The sequence below is a fragment of the Sus scrofa genome, chromosome 7, assembly GCF_054392235.1.
Source record: "Sus scrofa isolate SSC_HxYL_T2T_F1_AM1 chromosome 7, Sscrofa_HxYL_maternal_Yorkshire_Landrace_v2.0, whole genome shotgun sequence".
NCBI classification, from domain to species: Eukaryota; Metazoa; Chordata; class Mammalia; order Artiodactyla; family Suidae; genus Sus; species Sus scrofa.
This window is the reverse complement of record NC_139389.1, coordinates 16,024,004-16,045,696: the sequence shown is the minus strand read 5'-3', so window position 1 is coordinate 16,045,696 and position 21,693 is coordinate 16,024,004. Positions and strand designations below refer to the sequence as shown.

The following is a 21,693-nucleotide window of genomic DNA, read 5'->3' as shown; positions in this document are numbered from 1 at the left end:
GGGATCCGAGCCGCGTCTGCAACCTACACCACAGCTCACGGCAACGCCGGATCATTAACCCACTGAGGAAGGGCAGGGACCGAACCCGCAACCTCATGGTTCCTAGTCGGATTCGTTAACCACTGCGCCATGACAGGAACTCCCCAAAACTCTTTTAATAATAAAATGGATAAATTGTGACAAATTCATTCAGTGAGTCTGTTTAAATAACAATGAAAGGCACCAAAGGGAATGGACAGGGTGAAAATATAAGAAAATGAGGAAATAACTTATAGAATGGAGATTCTAAGAAGGTGGGTGGAATAAGATTCAGACATGTGAAAAAAGAGTATTTCTTTAACTTGAGGAACAAAGCAAGAACCACGAATTTTATGCCCATCTCCCTCAGTAAAGGTTAACTCCTTTGATGGCCCGCACATTATTAGCATCTAGAACAGTGCTAAGAGTCAGGGAAGAAAAACAGGTAAGGACAGCTTTAGGTAGTTTCAAAAAGTAGAAACAGGATTTCTTGAGAAGAGTACACTGTTAATACTTAACAGAGAGTCAAATCACCTATTAGCTAGCTTCACAAATACCCAAATACCTAAACGTCTACATTAAAGTTTCACTCTTTATCAGATAAATTCAGAACAGCATAATGCTAAAAGTCCAACTCACTTCTGTTGATAACATACTAAGTATAATACAAGGAATCTTTCAAAAGCTCTTTTCCTGAAATTAATTCTTACTTCACTTATAAAAGACAGGAAAACAATCAACTTCCACTTACTTAATTGAGTTTCGGAAGTGGTCTTCAGCTGGATTTTTTACTGTACAACTATTCAGGAGCCATAAATCTGCATCAGATGCGTTTTCTATTGAAAAGACAAATATGAAAAAGAAAGGTAAGTATCACATTTACTCAGTCAGAAATATCCAAGTGCTTACTCAGATGGCACTGGGATTGCAGAGGGAAAGGAGGGAGCTAGTGGATAGAGCCAAGTAAATGGGCAATTACAACATAGTAGGTAACTGCTTTAGTATGGAAACAAGGGGGAGAAAGAAATATTAATATATGTAACTTGTGCTTTTATCTTCTCATTTAACAAAAAGGATAAGTATTTTCTTCCTACATTTTCAGTACTTGCAAGCATTTAATAACTTCCAAAAACTAAAGCAAAATTGGCCTAATCTTACCTCTGAATACAAAATTAACTGCCCCTTTGGGGGGCTGTGTGTTAATATTTTTCAGGTACTTGTATTATCATACACTGAATGCTCTTCAGCTTGAGAAGTAATTAAAAACATAATTTGACTTCCTTGAGAAAGTTAATGATGTACATCAAAGCGAGCCTCTTATTCCTCTCACTAATTTGATTAGATATTTTCCATACTATAATAAACTCACTAGCAATGCAACAAATCACCCAAGCCCATCATGTTTATTGAAATGGATTTATAAATGCCTCAAGTGCTTGATGCTATTCCAACAACCTTGCTGCCTAAAAGGACTTACACATTAAAATATGATTACCACAATGAAAGGAAAACCAAAATTGAAAACTGCAGCACCTGCAATAGTATGTCAATAAAAGCAAACGCTAAGGTCAAAAGACATGAGGAACTAAGGACATATGGATGTCAGCATGCACATTCTCTACCTGAGAATGGAGCTTCCAGTGAGAGTATTAGGTGAGAGGGATGGTGGACACAGCCCAGCTTCCAGTAACTTGGCAAAACTTTTCTTCCCAACACTTTACTATAAGAATGGCAAAGTTTTTATAAACAAGCAAGATCCAAACATTCTTGAAATGCTAGCAAGGCAAGGCAAGCTCCTCATTCCTATGTATCAGCTGAATACTATGATCCCTGCTAACCTGTCTCAATCCTTTCATTTATATTCCCACCGCCATCCCAGTCTATTTTCCCACCAGCAGCCAGAGTGACCTTTTATAAAACATGTATCTGATTACGCCACTTTCCTGCTCAAACTCAGATATGACGAGTACTCACCTACCTCTTCTAGTTCCCTCCAAATTATTCCCAATGATGCCACCTAAAAGATAATCCTGGAGTTCCCGTCGTGGCGCAGTGGTTATCGAATCTGACTAGGAACCATGAGGTTGCGGGTTCAATCCCTGGCCTCGTTCAGTGGGTCGAGGATCCGGTGTTGCCATGAGCTGTGGTGTAGGTTGCAGATGCAGCTCGGATCCAGCGTTGCTGTGGCTCTGGCATGGGCCGGTAGCTACAGCTCTGATTGGACCCCTAGCCTGGGAAACTCCATATGCAATGGGTGTGGCCCTAGAAAAGGCAAAAAAAAAAAAAAAAAAAAAGATAATCCTCTAATATCAATGTGATCCTAGATAGTACTCTTTCAATCTTCCAATGATTTCCAGTTGTTATTCAATACCTATCCGGATCTTCCCCTCAACTTCAATACTCATTTCTCCCTAGACTTACCTCTCCTTCCAGCCACAGCAAACTCAATTCTTCAAGTTTGCACCAATCCATCTGCCTAGAATCCATTTACTTTCTTCACAGAATGATAACTCGCAGCCCTTTCAACTGCCTATCCACGGGGCTAACTTCTTCAGATTCAGCCTGATGGCTGGTAAGTGTCGCTTCTCTATGCTCCCACAGTGGACTGTATCTAGACTGTTCTTGCACTTTACAATTCTGCATTAAAATAATTCATTTTTCCAGCCTGACTTTATTACTATTGAAGAGATGATGAGGACATTTTTATCTGTGCTGAATGTCCAGGGCTAACAGTAATGGGCACTGAACAGATATTCAAAAAGCCATAGAACATTAAACAATGTGCAAGTAGGAACAAGAAAAAAAGATGATGGGAGATAATGTGTGGGACCATGTGCTTATGGTTTGTTAGATGCCTTCTACCAATTTCCTGATGCTTGGAAGGCCATGCTAATCCTCTGAAATCAGCTTCAAGAAATTTACCAATTTATTTAACAAATATTTAGGGCTGAGACTTTATTTTATTCACAGATAATACATATCCCCACATGTATTACAGTGCCTCGTACATGGTAGATACTCATTCAATATTTACTGAATGAAGGCTTAAATTTGAAAGACAAAGCAAATTGAGCAATGTATTATGTACATAAGTCATGGATGACTCTAAGGTAATGATAAAAGAAAAAAATACTGAGAATGTGGATTTATTTCAAACAAAAAAAAATCAAAAGACAGAACTATCTGTGCCAGATACCAGCTTTGTATCCTGGCACATTCTTCTCTTCAGTCACCTTAAAGCTGTCAGACAGCTCCTCCCTACTTCAACAAAAGCCCTCTCAAGGAGAAGCCCAGCAGTAAATAAGCATATTATTCTACTTTGTCTGGAATCTTGCCAATATTGAATCGTATTGACTTTCAAAATAAAGTGAATACTCTGCTTGATGATCCAGTAATTGCAACTCAACCAACAGGAATCCTGTGAATATACTAACACGTCCACAAAACCACCTGACTTTTTAGTAACCACCCCAAAAGACAATGTCCCTTCTCCAATGAACACAAGAGCTTCTCATCCAATTATTTCTTTCTGAACTCGGTTTTATGTTAACACATCTTATTTAATGTTGTCAACAGACTGTTCTACTTACAAGCATAAATCTATCAGGTAACAACCAAAACACAATGAGGATTTTACTATGTGCCAGGCTCTGTTCTAGGTACTAGGGTTATGGCTGTGAAGAGCTTCCACCTCCAAGGAGTTTACAGCCTTAAAGAGGAAGTCTGATCAAAACAAAACAGACAAACAAAACCCAGGGAAACAAGCAAGATAATTTCATGATATTAAAATGATTAAAGAGGGTAATGAACAGAGAATAATTGTGGGGTTGCTGGTCAAAATAAGTCTCCCTTAGAAGTTTAAATCTGAGTTGAGACTTAAATAATAGGAAGGAATCTGCCACACAGAGATCAGAAGAGCATTCCAAGAAGAAAATGCCACAGGTGCAAAGTCCATGAAACAGGCCCAAGCTTGTCGGGTTCCAGTAACAGAGAGAAGGCCAGTGAGACTAGACACACGGAAAGAACAGTCCCAGAGGCAGGCAGGAACCAGGTGATTGTTGCCAAGTTAACCACTTTAAATTTTATTCTAAGAGTAACAGGAAGTCACCATTGGATTTCAAATATGAACTAATTTCTCCTTCAGAAATCCCATTCTGGAAACACTGTGAAGAAAACTCTGTAGATGAGCCAAAAGTAAAAGAAGTGGGGGAAAAAAGTAAAGGCAAGAAAACCAGTTGGGAGCTGACACAGGGATCCAAGAGTAAGTGAAAGATCATGGAAACCTGGGGATTCTATCAGTTGCAAGAGTAAAAAGCGAATTGAGCCATATTTTGAAGGCAGAATCAAAAGAACCCATTGGTAGGTTAGGTCTGAGTCATGCAAGAAGCAATCAAGTAGACTTCACAAGCATATGGAAAGGATTTTGACCTGAGCATCAATTGTTGGAGTTGCCACTTACTGAGATGAGAAAGATTTAGAAAGACATAGATTTGGGGAATAGAAGATCAATGGTTTTGTTTTGGCCATGTGATGTTTGAGATCTCTATTAAATACACAACTAGAAATAATGATCAGCCATTTCCATATATGAGACTGAAGCTCAAGGAGTCTTCCAGACTGAAGGCATCAGTGGGAGAATCAAAACCCTAAAGAAGACACCTGCATTTATAGGAATGGATGAGCTCACCTAACTAGAGAGTATGGGGGACAGAAGAGAGAACACCAGGTCTTTTGAAGGTCTGATGGAGAAGTTAAGATGAGAAAAGGACAATGAGAAAGAACAACCAATAGATAAGAGGATAAAAACTAGGGAACGTGGTATCTGAGAAATCCAGAGAAGGTATTTAAAAGATGGAGCAATCAACTGTGTTAAATGCTAAGAGTTCAGGAAAGATATTTGTATAAATATTAGTATTGTTAGTCAAAAAAAGACAATCCCCCACCGTTTTTCATTTTCCATTCTAAATTTTGAATATTTGCTTGCTCTGTGTCTCAACCTACAATCACCCAGCAAATGCCCTTCTTAAAGGTCTTTAAATTATACAGAAAACAGACTCACTACAAAAGGAGGGTTCGGAGGAAAACTGTATATGGCTATCTGCCAATAAGTAATGCTGATCCCACATGTTTTTCCCCCTTATGAACACATTTCCTGTGTTTTAAGATGCCATCAACTCTAAGAAACACTATCAACTTTGTAACAGCTCAAGAGTTGGAATGTTATATTCATGCTTTTATAAGTTTTAAGATACATCTCAACTTCAAACATTAACAGAGGAAGGCAGGGTGGGGGGGAAACGCATCTGAAAAACAATAAGTAACCTAGTATTTAGCATGTCAACCTTATAGCAGCAGCATCTAGAACAATCAGAAAATACCGGAAGACCTCACCACCCAAAATAAATTAAATATCCAAACATCCTACCACAAGTAGATAATTTGGTTATTGGATTAAACATCTGCTAAGAGAAAGTGAAGACCTATGGTCTTTGCCTTTGTCAGAGCATCCATGTCGGGTTCTCCAGTGCTGGGGGGGGGGGGGAAGAGGTTTTAGAGAGGAACATCTAGGGACAGAATTAGGGAAATGGGCAAGTCTATCTACTGTGAGACTTGTTCCGCAGCACTGTTAACCCCTGACACGCAGCTGAAAATCGCCTTCACATAAGCCATATATTGCCAGTGCAGGACTGGTGTGGAAAGCTATGAACTTCAGGCTAGCCAGATGGAATCTAGACCTCAAAATTTGACTATTTTCAGTCTTTCATTACTACAAATAGCACTACAGTGAACAGCACTGTACATATATCATTTTGGATTTTTCCCAGCTTACCTCTGGGAATTAAGTCCAAAAAAAGTCAGACTGTTGGAACAGAAGATAAATTGTACATAATTCCATTACAGATGCTCCTCCAAAAGGGAGGGTACATGACTTTGCACTCCTGTACACTCAGTATAGACGACGGACTGTGCTATCGAACCTTCGTACGTTTTCCAGTATGGTGAGAAACAGGAAGCTGGTGAGGTTTAGGGGTTTTTTGTTTGTTTGTTTTTTGCTTTTTAGGGCCTCACCCACGGCATATGGAAGTTCCAGGCTAGGGGTCAAACTGGAGCTGTAGCCGCTGGCCTAAGCCACAGCCACAGCAATGCAGGATCCGAGCTGCGTCTGCGACCTACACCACAGCTCACGGCAATGAGGCCAGGGATCAAACCTGCAACCTCATGGTTACTAGTCAGATTTATTTCCACTGCACCGCAACGGGAACTCCCGATGAGGTTTTAATGTGCATTTCTCTCTCTCTCTCTGTTTTCTTTTTTGGCCACCCTGCGGCATATGGAGTTCTCAGGTGGGTTCAGATCCAAGCTGCAGTTGCGACCCATACTGCAGCTGCAGCGAAACCCTATCTTTAAAACCCTTGTGCCAGAGGTCGAACCTATGTCCTGGCACTGCAGAGATGCTGTCAATCCTGCTGTACCACCATGTGAACTGCATTTCTCTTATTACAAATGGTTTAAGCATCTTTTCACATGTTTAAGAGCCATTTGCAGGGTTTTTCACCCCCACATGCACCCCTCCCCATTTTCTGTCTAAATCTTTTTCCCTTTTTTCTATCAGGCTAAACATTTTCATATCAAGTTTTAATTTACTTATACACATAAATACATACACAAAGGGCATTAATCTTCTGTCTGTGACAGAGTTACAATATTTTCTCCCAGTTGTCATTTTAGTTTTTATAGTTCCTCATGCTTTATTTCCAGGATATCAAATTTATCAACCTTTCCTCTTAATGCTTCTAGATTCTGAGTCATAATTAGAAAGTTTCCTCCACTCCCAGTTTACTAAGGAATTCACTGAAGTTTTATTTTAATACACAGTGTAACGTATAATGTAGTTATCGTTTTACACTTAGATCTTTGCGCTATTAGGACTCCGTCCCAAGATACACTGATCTCAATGAATTTTTTAGATGCACAATGAAGTTAAGATCCTTTGTTCCCATACCAAACTGGAAAATTTTTTAAAGTATGATACTACCTACAGCTAGCAAAGGCATATGGGGAAGCTAGCAAGCTCTACTCTGCTGATAGAGTCTACACTTAGGAAACTCTTTGAAATGCAACATAGGAATCTTTCAAAAATTTAAATGTGCATGAGAATTTCTCCTACACATGCTTGTAGAATACTTGCACCACACACACATATTTACATACAAACACACACACATATATATACACATGTATATACACACATAAATTTTAAAACTCAACAAAGCAAAAACTTTGCAAAGCCTACATTCCCATTACAAGGAGACTGGTTAAATAAGTTATGAGACTGCAGCTAAAATACCGCTGAACTATTAAAAAGGCAAAATAAATCTGTAAGTGCTAAATTATAATTATCTTTGTTATATCATCAGGTGAAAGCAAGGTGAAGCGTAGGTCTTGTATTTCATTTATGTTTTAAAAAGGAAAAAGGGAAATGAGGAAATTCTGTTCTAATTAAAAAAAAAAACTCTAGAAGCATACATATGCAACTCTGAGATGTCTGCCCTAGGATACCAGATGAAGGTTCAGCTGGCCTTCAATATGATCTTAATGTGCACCTTTTACCTTCTGTCTCTTTGCTTTGTTTAAACTTGCACGGACATTACTTTCATACTTTTATAAAGTTTAACCCCAAAAAAGGACACATGAATATTTAATTTATATCCATCTGCATTGTTTAAATTTCTAAAAGCTTAAGCTAAACTAAAAAACTAATCAAGCCTTTAAAAAAACTTTTTTTTTTTTTTTTTTGTCTTTTTGCCTTTTCTAGGGCCGCTCCCGCAGCATATAGAGGTTCCCAGGCTAGGGGTCAGATGGGAGCTGTAACCTCCGGCCTACGCCAGAGCCACAGCAACTCGGGATCCGAGCTGCGTCTGCAACCTTACACCCACAGCTCACGGCAACACCGGATCGTCAACCCACTGAGCAAGGGCAGGGACCGAACCCGCAACCTCATGGTTCCTAGTCAGATTCGTTAACCACTGCACCATGACAGGAACTCCTAAAAAAACTTTTTTAAGGTTCCTTTCCCATAGAGCTCAAAATCAATACTGTTCATTCATTTTAAGATAAGAACATAAACTATTTTCCTGCTATGATCCATCATGAAAACAGTAACCTGATATACATTTTCCAGGACTTTTCTCACCACTGCTAAAAGCTTTTGTACTCACTGAACCAAGAAAATGATGGTCATTGAAACACCACCCACTCTGAGTGTGAGAACAGAGAAACAAACTATTTGTTTTAATCGAAATGCTTTTACTTTCCAAACTATTTCTTTATGTTCACAAGATAAATTACTTCTAAATCCAAAGTAATAAAAATCTGATAGCATTAATGATAATAGCTAACATTAATGAGTATATACTATGCATCCAGTAATGAGCCAAACATGTCATAATCCTTTTTTTTTTTTTTTTTTTCATTTAATGCTCCCAATTTGAAGTGGGTTCAACTTTTACTTCAGTTTCACAGAGAGGGAATCTAAGGCTCTGAAAGGAGAAGAACTCGCCTAAAATCAAGAAAATGGGCCAGGATTAGAAATCCAGACAAACTGACTCCAGAGACTACAAATTTAAGGAAATCAGAATGCCTCATTAGTGGTTCTTTGCCCCTTGCTCAAAAATAGTACAGACAATATCTAAAACAAAATTTAAAAGTATTACATGACCCTGAGGTTGCCTCATGATACTATTTCTAAGAAGACAAATAAGCAGGCTTCCAAAGGAACTGTTTGGCTATTTCCAAAATTTCCAAGATCTTGAATATGTCAGCTCTTGGTCTTCTGAAATCAGTGGGAGACATGCAATTAAAGGGACAATTAATACTGTGTACAGGCTCATCACTCCAAAGCACAGGCTGACAACTCTCAAAGCCACCAATCTTCTCTTCACCCTGCAGCCTTCGGCATAATGGTGGCATTAGAGAAGAGATGGACAGGGTTCCTATCAATACTGCTCAGGATAGAACATATCTTGCACAACTGTTCCATTCGAAAGTCAACTAGAAGAACAGCCTAAAACAGTAAGAGGAGCCTTAAATTACTTGCTTAAATTGATTTAAGTAAGGCAGCTAAAGAAGCTGATACAAATAAAAATTCACTAAGAACAAAATGAAGTGGGAGGAAAATCTTGATTGTTTTGGACCCAACAGCATTTTGGGGAAATTTCTTTACCACAGAACTCTAGACAAGTCAAGTCCAAAAGTTTAAATGTCTATTATACTTAATCAGAGCCAGAGAGTTTATTTATACAAGACAAACCATCACACGCCTACTAAAAACTCAGAGAATAGAGAATGCTTTAATAAGAAAATTTTAAAGTACCTTTAAAAACATAGTGAAAAATATCTTAAAACCAATAAAAGGGAGTTCCTGTTGTGGCTCAGTGGTTAACGAATCCGACTAGGAACGATGAAGTTGCAGGTTTGATCCCTGGCCTTGCTCAGTGGGTTAAGAATCCGGCATTGCCGTGAGCTGTGGTGTAGGTCACAGACACGGCTCGGATCCTGCGTTGCTGTAGCTCTGGCGTAGGCTGGTGGCTACAGCTCCGATTAGACCCCTAGCCTGGGAACCTCCATATGCCACAGGAGTGGCCCTAGAAAATGCAAAATGACCAAAAAAAAAAAAAAAACAATAAAGGCAAAATTCTAGTCAATGGATTAATATCCTCCTTCCACATTTTACTTACTGCTCTTTTTAGGAACTGTGTACACAAAACAGCATGGAGTAACCACGCTTTCAAAATCTGTTTTAGAAAAGCAATTAAAGTGATCCACGACAAAGTATTCCCCCTAACCAGCTAGGGTTGGAGAAGCCGGAGGCTGGGAAGAAGTCAGGGAGGAAAAGGAGGAGGAGGAAGGAAGAGAAGGAGAAATGAAAGAGAGAGACAGACAGATGGACAGAGTATATCCAGTTCCAGTGTGATATACACAGAGCTAGAACTGACCCTTGGAATTCCCGTCGTGGCTCAGTGGTTAACAAACCCGACTAGCATCCATGAGGACTCAGGTTCAATCCCTCGCCTCGCAGTGGGTTAAGGATCTGGCATTGCCGTGAGCTGTGGTGAAGGTCACAGATGCGACTCAGATCCCCCACTGCTGTGGCTGTGGTGTAGGCTGGCAGCTACAGCTCCTATTGGACCCCTAGCCTGGGAACTTCCATATGCCACAGGTGTGGCTGTAAAACAGACAAAAAAAAAAAGAAGTGACCCTCCACTGCACAGTGTTTCTGAGTGAAGGAGACCATATGAGCTCCCCAGGGGGAGCACTTATTCTCAGAAAATACTCACATAATGAGTTTGTTCTTTTAAAAGAGTCCTGCTGAGGGCTTCATAGAAAGAAGAGGAGGAAAACAAGGGTCAGCTTGAACTCTGTTTACTGTTTAAAAGGAAAAGAATATTTTTTTCTTCTAAGAAGTAATAGCTGGCAAAAACTTTACCAATAACTACTAAAAATTATACAGCTAAACGGACCTGGTCATAAACAAAATCAGAGTGCTGGAAAGATAGGCCTTTAACTTACAATGTAGAATAGAACACTGCTAATATTCCCTCAACCTCTTTCCAGATTAAATCGCTCTGCTGATCCTGATACATAAGTATTTTAGAAGTAACTGCGTCTGAAGGATCCCTAAAAGGATATCTATTTCTACCTGTTAAATAGGTGTATAAACTACAAAGCAATATATACAGTAAATGAACTTTCTAGGGTACTTCATGATTTGGTCACCACCCCTCTTACAAAAGCCCACCCTGAATGCTATGTTCCTGTCACAATGAGCTTTTTTTTTAGGCCCTCAGGCCCAATAAGTAAAATCCAAAGCTGAGAAGACCAAAATCTAAATGGAAAAAAAAAAATGGGCCAAGAATATGAATTAAGGGCTTACAAAACACACATGGCTCTTGAATGTATAAAAAAGATGTTCAACCCCATTCTTAATAAATGAAAACTAAAACTGCACTTGAAAAAAAAAAAAAAACTGTACCATTTTACCTCACTTCTTATATTGTCAAAACCCATACGCTGGATAACACACTGAGCTGGTGTAACTCTGAGGAAACAAGCACTCTCATGAATTGCTGGTGGGCATACAAACCAGACCACCACCTGTGGAAGCAATCTGGCATTCTCTCCTGAAATGGCAAACGCATATCCTCTCACTGAGACGTTCTAAAGATTCGGCCTATGATAGTGACAACCATACCTGCACAGGTACAAAGCCGTTCCCTGCAGCATTATTTTTAACAGAAAAAGGTAACTGGCTAAAGACATTTTGTTATACTCAGAATTGAGGCTCCTAGAAAGCTGTTTACAAAAGGCAGGGGGGAACCCTCAAAGTCTTAATATAAATACATTTGTTCAAAGAAAACAATAAGACACCAAAAAATATATACATTATGCTACCACTGGAACTACACATTTGCTTATATTGCATTTTTGGAAAATTGGGGGATGTCTACCAGAAATGAATAGCAATGGCTGGGACTGGGAGGAGGGAGTGGAACAGGACAGATGGAAGACAAGAGGAAGATTTTTCCCTTATATAACTTATTTTTTATTTTTGAACCTATTCAAAAATAAAGTATTTTCAAAGGAAAAAAAAAAACTGTAAAAAATGTAGCTTGTCTCAGAACTCCCGATGAGGCGAAACGCGGTCAACAGCGTTCTGGGAGCACTGGGACAATGGTTCAATTCCCAGACCGGCACAGTGGGTTGAGGATCCAGTGTTGCTGCAGTTGTGGCTTAGTTCGAGGCTGTGGCTCAAATCTGATCCCTGGCCCAAGAGTTCCATATGCCAAGGGGCGGCCAAAACAAAACAAAAAAAGGAGCTAATCCTCCTGCTATCTTCCCATTTCATTACTCCCTTTCATAGTCACACATCTTGGAAGAACTGTCTTTCTATACCAGCTATACTCTGCCACCTCCCTTCATTCTTCTAAGCACTTCAACACCTCACCATTTCCCAAAAACCTCTTTCATCAAGGGAGCTGACACCAATTGCCATAGATTGCAGCATGACTCAGTCAAACACTCCTTTCTTCATGGTATCAAAAGCATCACTTTCTCTGACCTCCCAGGCCCCTCTACTTCATCCATCCCCATGTGCCCTCCATGAATTAGAGTTCTTAGGACCTAGATTTTGGTTCCCTTCTCATCTATTCACTGAATGATTCCAACCATACTTCTCATGGTTTTAAATACTACTAGTACACTCAGAGGTGGTAACTAAATTTACTCTCCCAGTTTAGACATCCATCTGAGCTCACTATCCAATTCATCTAGTAGCATCTCCACTGGAAAGTACCAAAGAAACACTCATCTTGACAGACCATTTCTGAAACTGAACTCTCAAGTTTTCACGCTTGTATTCTTCAGGTTCTAGTTAGGAAGACAGAAACCACTCTACACATTAAGAAAAAGAAAAAATTAATACAGAAGTGTTGTTACACAGGCAATGGAAAAACCAAGACACCAAATGGGGATGGTGAAGCAACCAGAAGATGAGTAACAGCAGAAAACCATTATCAGCCTAACGGCTGGAGAGAGCCACTGGATAAGGTGGGATTGTAAGAGCCCAGAAGCTGCGATCAGTTGGCAGGGGCAAGAACAACAGCAGGAACTGATCACTGGACACTAGGACCACAACAAAGGAAGGAGCTAAGAGGAAATGAAGCCATGGGAATGAAACTGCCACTTCCTAGGACCAAATCCAGAGCAAAAAGAGAGAAGGGAAACCACCCTACCTTCTCCTGACTCCCATCCTCCAGGCATCCATCAATGCCTCCTACTGGCCAAATCTAACCACAAAAGGCAAAAGGCAAGGAAACCATGAAATGCAGTTCCATGCAATATGGAGGAGAGAGAGAGTTAGGGAACTAAATCTGAGAGCCAACAGGCAAATGAATAAACTTACCTCTTCCAGACTTCCCCACCTCCACAAATGAATGGCACATTACTCAGATGCTGCAACCAGAAACCTGGAGTCATCATTCCTTTCACCTCACCATCTCATGCAGCAAATCCAACAACTCCCAAAGGATTTTACCTCCAAAATCATGCGAATATGGCTGCAATTTATCTCCACTGCCACCACCTCTATATATGCCACCTGGAACACTGCATGGCCTCCTGCCTCCCTATGGCTGCCATTAAGGCAACTATGAAAAGCAGCAGTGAACCAAAAGGAAGCAAGAGTTGTTTTAACAAGATTATCACAGATAATCTATACATGTGGCTAAATGAACACTGGGTCAGATACCTACTATTGGCAGCTATTTGCAACTATATTTTTGTAAGGAAGAAAATAAGCCACTGTTAAGAATTTGGAATGGATGGACAGTGGGGGCCCTACTGTACAGCAGAGGGAAATGTGTGTGACTGGGTCATTTTGCTGTATAACACAACTTGAAGAAACATTGTAAATCAACTATAATTTAAAATAAATGAAAATTTTTAAAAAAGAATTTAATATACATTAAAAAATGAGTTGTTTTAAAAAATTTTTTATCCTTTTTTGCTTTAAGAACTCAACAAAGTAAACATCTGGTTTACTGCTGAACAAGATTGTTTCACACGGACATCAAACAGGCCAAAGAAATAAATAAACAGCAACTTCATGGACAAAAAAGAGGAGAAAATTAAACCTTTTATCTTTGGCCTCTTTAATCATTTCATAAAACTAACTACTTATAGTACAGCTAAGTACATACACCAAAAAGTTACTGGCATCCTGGGAATAAGATTGTTTTTGCTGTTGTTTTTGCTTTTTATTTAACAAAGATTTTTTTTTTTCCTTCCTTGAGATTATAATGAACATGATCACACAACAAGTAAAGTCAAAAGTAGGAAAGAGAACACCCCAAAGGATAGTCTGGTCATCTAAGACCACTAAAAAAGGCTGACCCCTAAGAATAGGCTCAAAAATAAAAATGCACATTGAAAATACAAACAAATCTTCCTTTTTTAATGCACTTTTTTAAAAAAATTGAAGTATAGTTGATTCACAATATTGTGTTAGTTTCAGGTGCATAGCAAAGGGATTCAGTTTTTACATATGGATAAAAACTTTCAGATTCTTTTCCAATATGAGTTATTACAATATATTCAATAGAATTCTCTGTGCTATATAGTAGGCTCTTGTTGGTTATCTATTTTTATATACGGTAGTGTGTATATGTTAATCCCAAACTCATTTATCCCTAACCCCCCCTTTTCCCGTTTAGTAACCATAAATTTGTCTTCTATGTCACTTTTAAGATAAGAACCAGGCAGGACCTTGAAACTTCAAGGTTTTTTCCCTTCTCCTTTTGCAAATTCATGCTTGGTTTTGGTTGGGTGGTGAAGAGCATGTGTCACTTGCTCTTCCACAGTGGGTGGCTGGCAGGCCTCTCTCCTGCAAGGTAATCATGCTTAGATTCTGGGATGGGAAGTAAATGGCTCAGGGTGGCCTTTTTTTTTTTTGGTTTTAATTTTTCTTTTTTGTTGTGTAGTCATCCTCATCGGTCTTCTTGTTCTTCGGTGTCAACATCATCACCCTTGTCACCTTCAGCTGCCCACCACCCAAAGCTGCCTCAGCCCCCTCATCTTCATTTCATCCTTTTCTTCACCATCACCTTCTTCCTCCTCCTCCACTCCCTCCCCCCTTCTTCTACATCAGTGACAGCTTCCTGCACCCCATTGTCCTCCTTAGCCTTCCCCTTCGTAGTTATACCTCTTCCATGCTCACCTCCTCAACAACTTCCTTCTTCTCCTTTAACTCCTTAGTGGTAACCTCAGAACTGGTGTCCATGGCGTGCCTGACATAATGGGCGACACCAGCAATCCAATGCAGGAGATTAAAAAGAAAGCCCCAGTTTGGGGACTCTGGCGATAAAGCTACCTGAAATTACATCTGCAGAGGAGGCACACACACCGTGTAGCTGCAGGGAGTCAGTCTTGGGGACAAAGAAAAAATGGCTTTTCAGAGCACCCAACTAGTCCAATTGTATTTTTAAATTCATGTATTCCATGGAGATTTTCTTTCCTGATGCAAATATTTTTAAAGTGGTATGTTGAAAAGATTTATATTTAGCCAAGAAGCAAATCATAGCAACTTAAGAGAAACCACTCACTGGCAAATTTGCAAAATATCTGGTTTCCACTCACATTATATACAATCCTTAATTGTTTAGCATAAATTGATACTTTTATTCATCTAAAGGGAAGTTTAGATTATCTGCTGAATATCATCTCTAATATAAGAGCTACCTCTGGATTTTTTTTTTCTGTCCTTTTTTTTTTTTAGGACTGCACCCGCGGCATACAGAGGTTCCCAGGCTAGGGGTCTAATCGGAGCTGTTGCCGCCAGCCTACGCCAGAGCCACAGCAACGCCAGATCCGAGCTGTGTCTGGGAACTACACCACCGCTCATGGCAACAATGGATCCTTAACCCACTGAGCAAGGCCAGGGATCAACCCCACAACCTCATGGTTCCTAGTCGGATTTGTTTCCGATGTGCCACGACGGGAACTCCCAGAGCTACCTCCGGATTTTCACCCAGCAAACTCACTGGGTCAAAATAATTACGAATTTGGTAATCAAAAGAGAAATACCCATAGGACACCGGCAAGGGAGGGAAAATTCAGATCAAAAATGAAGCTATGGACTAGTCAAAGGTTCACTAGACTTCAAAGTACAAAGAAGAATAACATCAAAGATCTATGATTGAAATAACGAATTAATTGTGAATGAAGTACTTTAAAGCTGTGCCCACTCTGATTTTTTAATGCCCATGTTATACCAGTGTTAGGTATTTTGACTATGACCCCAAGAGAGAAACAAAATGAGCCATCTGTATACCTACACAGGCATCCAATAGTTGCCATTCAATTGACTGAGAGATATACATAAGCAATACCTGCAAATAACAGTATCAAACTTGTTAAAATTACAAATATGTTTGACTAATTTGAGGCAAAGAACGAGAGACACAAAAAAGGAAAACTATTGCCTTAATGAACTACTTGGGAAAGAAGATAAGAAAAGCTTGCTCATTTCAATTACCTGACACCTCAGAATAAACAGGGAGAATTAGCCTTTATAAAACAAGATCATTTAACTAGAATTTGACTTGTGGAATGTAATTGAAAATTAGTATCTCCAAATCTACTTTTTTTTTTTTTTTTTTTTTTTTGCTTCTTTAGTTCTCGCAGGCTAGGGGTCCATTCAGAGCTGTAGCTGCAGAACTTCACCGCAGCTCACGGCAACACCAGATCCTTAAGCGCAGCCAGGGATCAAACATACGTGCTCATGGATACTAGGTTGGGTTCATTACCGCTGAGCCACCATAGGAACTCCTCCAAATCTACATTTTGGATGTAAATTTTCTTTAAGGTGATTCAAAATTCTGATGGAGTCATTCTCCAGCTGAAGTCAAAAGTAATGTATTCTAGTCATAGTTTTGCTTCAGAACACTAGAAACAACATAAAAATTATTATAATTCAATGATAAAAAAGCAAATGATCTGATTAAAAGTGAGCAAAAGGTCTGAAGAGACATTTCTCCAAAGACACACAAATAATTCATCATCACATGAAAAGACACTCAACATTAATAGCCATCAGGAAAATGCAAATCAAAACTACTAGGAGATACCACCTCACATCTACTCATATGGCTATAATAAAACTAAATTAATGAAAATAGCAAGGAGTTCCCACCGTGGTGCAGTGGTTAACGAATCTGAATAGGAACCATGAGGATGCAGGTTTGATCCCTGGCCTTGCTCAGTGGGTTAAGATCCGGCGTTGCCATGAGCTGTGGTGTAGGTTGCAGACGCGGCTGGGATCCCACGTTGCTATGGCTCAGGCGTGGGCTAGCGGCTATAGCTCCGATTGGACCCCTAGCCTGGGAACCTCCATATGCCACAGGTACGGCCCTAGAAGAGGCAAAAAGACAAAAAAAATAAAAATAAAATTTGAAAAAAAAAAAGAAGAAAATAGCAAGGGTTGGTGAGGGCATGGGGAAACAGGAATCACTATACGCTGCTGACCAGATTGTAAAACTGCACAGCTAGGAGGCTCCCATTGCGGCTCAGCGGTAATGAACCTGACTAGTATCCAAGAGGATGCAGGTTTGACCTCTGCCTCGCTCAGTGGGTTAAGGATCCAGTATTGCCATGAGCTATGGTGTAGGTCACAGATACAGACTGAATCCGGCATTGCTATGGCTGTGGCGAAAGCCGGCAGCTACAGCCTGGGAACTTCCATATGCCGCAGGTGCGGCCCTAAAAAAAAAAAAAAAAAAACCAAGCATAACTAATTTGAAAATAATCTGGCAGATCCTCCAATTGTTGAGCAGAGAGTTAACATATGAACCAGAAACTCCTTTCCTGGGAGTACAGCCTAGAGAAATAAAAAAAATATGTCCACACAAAAACCTGTACATCAATGTCCATAGCAGCATTATTCCGAATAGCCAAAACGTTAGAAAAACCCAAATATCCATCAGGTGATGAATGGAGAATAAAATGGAATATTATTAGGCAATAAAAAGAAATGAACTCCTCATGCCTATTAGAACATGGATGAACCCTGAAAACCTGCTGAGTGAAAGAGGTCAGTCACCAGGGAACATGTGTGTTATGATTCCACTTAAATGTCAAAAGAGACAAAAAGCAGACTGCTGACTGCCCAGGGTTGGGAAAGCTACAAAGTCTGAGGGGTAACCGCTAAAGAAGTTTCTACCAGGGCAATGAAAACGTTTTTAATTGACCATGGTGATGAAGGCACAACTCCATGAATACACTAAAAGCTACCTATTATACACTTTAAATGGTGTAGGGCAGGGGAATCATTATCTCAGTAAACGGTTTTAAAAAACACATGAGCAAAATTGACAAATAAGCTTGTAATAAAAATAAACTTGTTTAAAAACCACCCCATCACCACTGTCCTCATTTCTGTACCAGCCACCTAAACGAGTCTTCCACCCACCTGCCCTAGCAAACTCCCACTCATCTTTCACAGCTCGCATACATGTCACCACCCCTGGGAAGCCCTCTCCACCCTCTTCAGAAAGAGTAAGGCACTCCTTCCCTCGTGAGCACAGGTAAACCCGTGGCACATCCTGGCAGAGATTTATTATTGTGTCTCCCCCTTAGTATGAGTCCCTCAGTGAACTCTGAGCCAAGACGAAAACTCAGAAGAGAATATGCTCCTATTGGATGGATGGAAAGAAGGGAGGGAGGAAGGGGTGCAAGAGCGGGAAGGAGGGAATGAGAGAGGGAAAGAAGGGGAGGGGGGAGAGAGAGAAAGAAAAGAAAGAAAGGGAGCAGGGAGGGAAAATGCATGAAGGAATAAAGAAGAAAAGCAGCAAAGAGCAGGAGGTACATTAGTGACTATGCGTCAAGACCAAACTTAGAGGCAAACACACTAATTCTTGTCAGCAATCAAAAATTAACACTAGGCAAATACTACTTTCAGCAGAAGCTGGAGTCAAGCTCTGATGAAGAATCTGTTTTTTCTTCCAGGGGATCTTCTTGTTCTAACAGGAACAAAGACAGCAGCAACTTTACATTCTATGAAACACTGTGTACTGATAATTTTTTTTAAACTGCACTTTCAAAAATATCATGGAAAAAAAAATGTTGTTTAACAGCCATTATGCAGTTTATACATATAATTACAGAGAAAGTAAAAGAAAAAACTCAGTTCCTGTCATGGCACAGTGATTAATGAATCCGACTAGGAACCATGAGGTTGCGGGTTCGATCCCTGGCCTTGCTCAGTGGGTTAAGGATCCAGAGTTACTGTGAGTTGTCATGTAGGTAGCAGACGTGGCTTGGATCTGGCGTTGCTATGGCTGTGGTATATAGGCCGTCAGCTGAAGCTCTGATTCAACCCCTAGCCTGGGAACATCATATGCCATGGTGCAGCCCTAAAAAAAAAGAAGTAAATATACCAAAATGTTAAATTGTAGCTATATTTAGATAATGGCACTCAGGTTCTAAAGATCAGGTCTTCCTTGATTCTAGGGGCTTTCAGACCTGAGTTAGGCCTGACAAGGCAGAGCTTCTTCCCCTAGCCTGATCCCAAAGATCTGGAGGTTCTCAAGGTCTCTGGAGACCTGTTCTATATCATCTGACTGGCTCATCTGGAAGGACTGGCCCCTCCGAGGGCTGGCTTTGGCCCCAAAGGCCATCTTCACCCAATTATTCGACAGACAGTCAGGCTTGTACCTGGCAAGCCAAAGTTCTAACCTTGGCCTTGAAGAAGGCTATTGCAGTAGTTCAGAGATTAAGTAATAAGAACCAAAGGTAGGCTGTTAATTATGGTGAAAATGAAGGCTCAAGTAGGAAAGAGGTTTTGCATAAACAAAAGAACTTAGTAACTGATTAGATATGGGAAAGACTAGAAGGTTAGTGCCAAAATGACACCAGTAAGGTAAGTGGAAGCTCTAGGGAGGACCAGTCAAAGGAAGAATGTACTTTCAGCGTCAGACATGTTCACTTTAAGATACCAATCCAGTGATCTATGCAAGCAGCACTGCACCACTAACAACTGTAAATGCACGAAAGAATTCACAGAAGGTCAATGATGCTTAGATCACCAAAGACGACAGACAACAGGCACTGGGGTGAAGAGGACTATTGCACACAAAGGGGGTAAAAACCATCGAGAAGGCGGAAATATGTCACAGGCAGAATGAGTGGGCAGGACTTCAAAAGAAGAGTGTTTGCCTGACTGAGTAATGGTGACAGAACAATGGACTTAAAGTGGCAGCAAAAAGCAAAAACTAAGCTGACCTCTTCTCTGCCTTATGAATCAAAGGGAATTTGCCTAGAAGTCACAAGTGCAATTAAAATGTTTGACTTAATTTCCTGTACATTTCCATTTGACTATGCAATACATTAGAACTAAATAACTGTATCTGTATAACATTTTACCCTTTGCAAAGCATTTTCAAATATACTAACTCATCTGAGCTCCCCAACGGCCCCATAAGGTAAGTATTTACGATCCCCATCTTATGGATGAGAAAACTGGGATAGAAAAATGTTATGACTTGTAAAGAAGCATCATAAACTGGAAAACAGGAGGTATGGCCAGGATCGATGAGTGTCTCTAACAGGTAAAATGAAGTACTTTGAATCTGCGCCATCGATTTCCCTTTTGAAGGAAACTGTGGTGTTGCCTTTACTCCTATGTACAGGGATTATTTCTTTCATGATGCCTAAAACAACTAAGCTTGGCACGTTTAATCACAGATCAGAATCATCTGTTTTTAAGGAAAATAAAATTTACATTTAGAACCTTACTCATTGTCTCTAAATATTTCTCATAGAAAGAGCTATGATGTAGAAAGAGAGATGAGAAAGCTAACAAGAGGGGCTGGATGAGAGGTAATAACTGAGAGGAGAGCAAGGGGAAGGTGGTGGGTGGGGAGGAATCGGGGGGTAGCCTAAGGAGTGGTGTGAGAGCCCATCCGAGGGAGGGAGGATGTCAGAGCAGAGGCAGGAAGAGGAAGGCGTGTGTCTGAGAGGTGACTCGGCAGGGGTACTGGGGTGGTCACAAAGGAGAGTGGCCTGACACTGGGTGTCAGAGTGCAAGCAGACCAAGAGCATCTGCCAAGGCAGGCAGCCTGGCGCAGGGTCTCAGAGCCCAGGAAGAAGGGCACCCCTGAGGGGGGCAGCCCAGCTTGGGCATCAGAGCTGTGCCCAGGGGAAAGGGCAGCCTGGCCTATGGAGTCCAAGCCCAAGGGAAATGAAGAGAGCCTCCATGTGGGGCGGGTGGTGACAGCTGCCCAGTGTCAGTGTCAGGGCCTACACCGGTGGGGGAAGAATGCACGCAGGAGGACGGCCCCGTGAGGTTTCAGGAGGATACTGGGTACTAGGATCCCTTTGGAGACGCTGCAAGATGCACAGTATAGGAGTTGAAGAAAGGTGAAAGTCTGATGAGGAAATTTACATAGCTCCAAGATCTTCTCACAACATAAATTATTAACTACAAGAGTGAAAAAAAATAATCTTACAGTGGAAACAGTTGGCAGACATCACCTTCATTACCTGATCAAAGTTAACATCATCAATCACAGTCAGGTGTCACTTGATGGGATGCACTAAAGAGGATCAATTTTGAAGATATTCCTGCCAAAGATGCATAACTTGAAGCTTCTCAGTAGAAATATCAAACACAAATCACAGGATGATCATGTGACTAACTGGCCTGCACTCCTTAAAAATGACAAAGATAAAAAGGCAAGGAAAGAGAGAGAAACTGGTCCAGATTAAAAGAGCCTTAAGGAGACGTGACAATTCAATGCAAAATGTAATTCCCAACAAGATCCTCTTGAGATACAGGACAATACGAGGATGACCCATATGAGGGCTGAGGAACAGGAGGCAGTGAGGCCTAAGGGTCAATTCCCTGATTCTGATGGCTGTGCTGTGGTTTTTGCTGGACAATAACGTTACAGGAAACAGACACTAAAGTATTTGAGGGTGATGAAGCATCATGTGAACAACTTACTGTCAAACAGCTGAGAAAAAGACTCTTCGGTAGTGCTTTTGCAACTTTTCTGTAAACTTTTTTCTTTTTGAAACAGGCAATTAGAGAGGCAGGCTGCTCAGCAACATAAGAATACATCA

General features: G+C 40.5%; 1 protein-coding gene across 50 annotated transcripts in view; it reads right to left on the bottom strand.

Moving 5' to 3' along the window:
* Positions 1–21,693, bottom strand: part of CDKAL1 (CDK5 regulatory subunit associated protein 1 like 1) — a 951,913-nt gene that overhangs the window by 847,702 nt on the left and 82,518 nt on the right. For all 50 annotated transcript variants that reach the window (XR_014809698.1, XR_014809711.1, XR_014809714.1 and 47 more), the window contains one exon: positions 770–854. Coding sequence is in view for 22 of the 50 variants with exons in the window: in XM_005665623.4 (XP_005665680.2) it covers positions 770–854 (85 nt within the window). In the remaining 28 variants the exon portion in view is untranslated. The remainder of the gene's footprint in view (positions 1–769; positions 855–21,693) is intronic.